Raw genomic sequence first — 1,863 nt, 5'->3', positions numbered from 1 at the left:
CCCCCCCCCCTAAAAAAAAAACCCTCAAAAAAAAAAAAAAAAAAAAAAGGAATGAGTATACGTCCCTCCTGCTTCCTGCTGCCCCCCACCACTTACACGTGTGCATGCCTCCGCTGCTAAGGAGACACCACACATCTTAACTGAAGTGACAGTGACATGAAAAGGTCTGGAGCCATCTCAGGAGTGGTGAGGGAGAGACTGCCTCCAATTTCCAGGGTCACCCAAGGGGGCTTCCATATGGCTTAGTTCTGAGCCTACGAAACTGGCAGGACAGCTGAGAGGAGGAAAATCCACATCCACATGCAGTCCTGCCAGCCCCTGCTGCCAGCAGCGCCCTCCAGAGGGAGGCTGGCACATCCTGCTGGTGGTGGGTGAGGGCGGGGGCATGGGCTTCTGGGGGCGAAGCTCCTCCTGCAGCCTCCTGGGCCCTCAGTTGGGCCACTTGCAGGTGCGCGGCCTGTGGGCTCCTCAGAAGATACTCACTGCATCCCGGCTGGTGGACTTCATGATCTCGCTCAGTCCGATGCACACGCCCTGCCTCTCGTCGCTCTTCTGAGACCTCAGGCCCTCCTCGAGGATGGGGATGATCTCAGGGAGGATTTTCTCCCCTAACTTCCGGACGAGATCTCCCAGCGTCCTCGCTGCAATCTGCCAGCAGAGATCAAGTCAGACGTCGACTCCCTGCGAACCCCCAGTGCCCAGAGGACAGCCCCAGAATGAGGGTCCCGGAACCTCCCAGGCCTGAGTCTGACTCAACTTTCCCAAATGCTCTTACCCCTCAACAGCCCCTGGGGTGCTCACAAAATGCTACAGAAGAAAATTATCTCTGTTTCGCATGCACACACACACACACACACACACACACACACCCCTGCACAACCTCAAGTGAGAGCCAGCACTTTATACATGGACACGGCGTTTACGACGCCCTGTGTTCCTAGTACTAGCAGCAAACGCTTTAAGGAAAAACTCCCCTCCTGGGGCCTCCTGCAAACCTTTCTTTAAATACATGATCCATTTGCCAGAGCCAGGGGTTGAAAGTGGGCACCAGAAGTGATCATCAGCTAGGCTGGGCCCCCACTCCCAGCCACTGAACCCACCTGCCCCTGCCCTGCACGCCAGCCTTATCTCATGCCACGCTGGCCCCTCCCTGCTTTCTCATGGCAGCCACATCAGGCCTGCCACGTTCTTGCCTACCACGGGGCCTTGGCGCAGTTCATCTCGTATCTAAAACACTGCTCTGTCTGGCATAGTCTTTTGCCAACTCCTCGCCTGCTTAGTGCTTACTCATCTCTTCTCTTCAAGCCCCGTTCTGTCTAGGGAGCATTCGCTGACCCCCTCACTAGGTCAAATGGCTCTATCATAAGCCTACAGTGCCACGGCACACCTGCCACATTGGATCTGACAACTACTCGTGATGACCTGATTAATATCCCGCTCCTTGACCAAACTGTAACTCACGAGGATAAGGAATGAGGCCGCCTGCCTTCTCCATTATGCCCCCAGGTACAAGGCCCCTGCTTACAAGCACATAGCAGATGCTCCATAAATTCTTCCCAAATGACGAAGCCAATAACTAACATTGCCCTGTTAGAAAGGGGGCCCTCGGCACCTCCCAGCCCAGATCCAGCTTTCTGGGCTCTTGAAGGATGGATCAGGGCTGCCGGGCCAAAGCAAAGCTCAAGAAACTTACGGTTCTCTTATCTGCACAGGTGCTGGCCAGGAAACCCAGTAGGAGCCCAAAGAGCGTGGGCAGGATCTCACGCAGGGTGCGGGGGGTGTTGGAGACGACGATCTTCCAGACGTGCAGGGACGCCTGCCGTACCACCAGCTGGGGGTCGGAGCGGCCCATGGAGAGCCCTG

General features: G+C 56.1%; 1 protein-coding gene across 1 annotated transcript in view; it reads right to left on the bottom strand.

The window, feature by feature from the left end:
* GCN1 (GCN1 activator of EIF2AK4) overlaps positions 1–1,863 on the bottom strand; it is an 82,964-nt gene that overhangs the window by 22,194 nt on the left and 58,907 nt on the right. The window contains exons 45-46 of the mRNA XM_014588973.2: positions 1,694–1,828; positions 484–648 (exon numbers count right to left, since the gene is read on the bottom strand). Of these exons, the coding sequence (XP_014444459.1) occupies positions 484–648; positions 1,694–1,828 (300 nt within the window). The remainder of the gene's footprint in view (positions 1–483; positions 649–1,693; positions 1,829–1,863) is intronic.

This window comes from Tupaia chinensis, unplaced genomic scaffold (genome assembly GCF_000334495.1).
Source record: "Tupaia chinensis unplaced genomic scaffold, TupChi_1.0 Scaffold000320_1, whole genome shotgun sequence".
NCBI lineage: Eukaryota > Metazoa > Chordata > Mammalia > Scandentia > Tupaiidae > Tupaia > Tupaia belangeri.
Note: the sequence above shows the minus strand (reverse complement) of the source record. Positions and strands in the feature narration are given on the sequence as shown.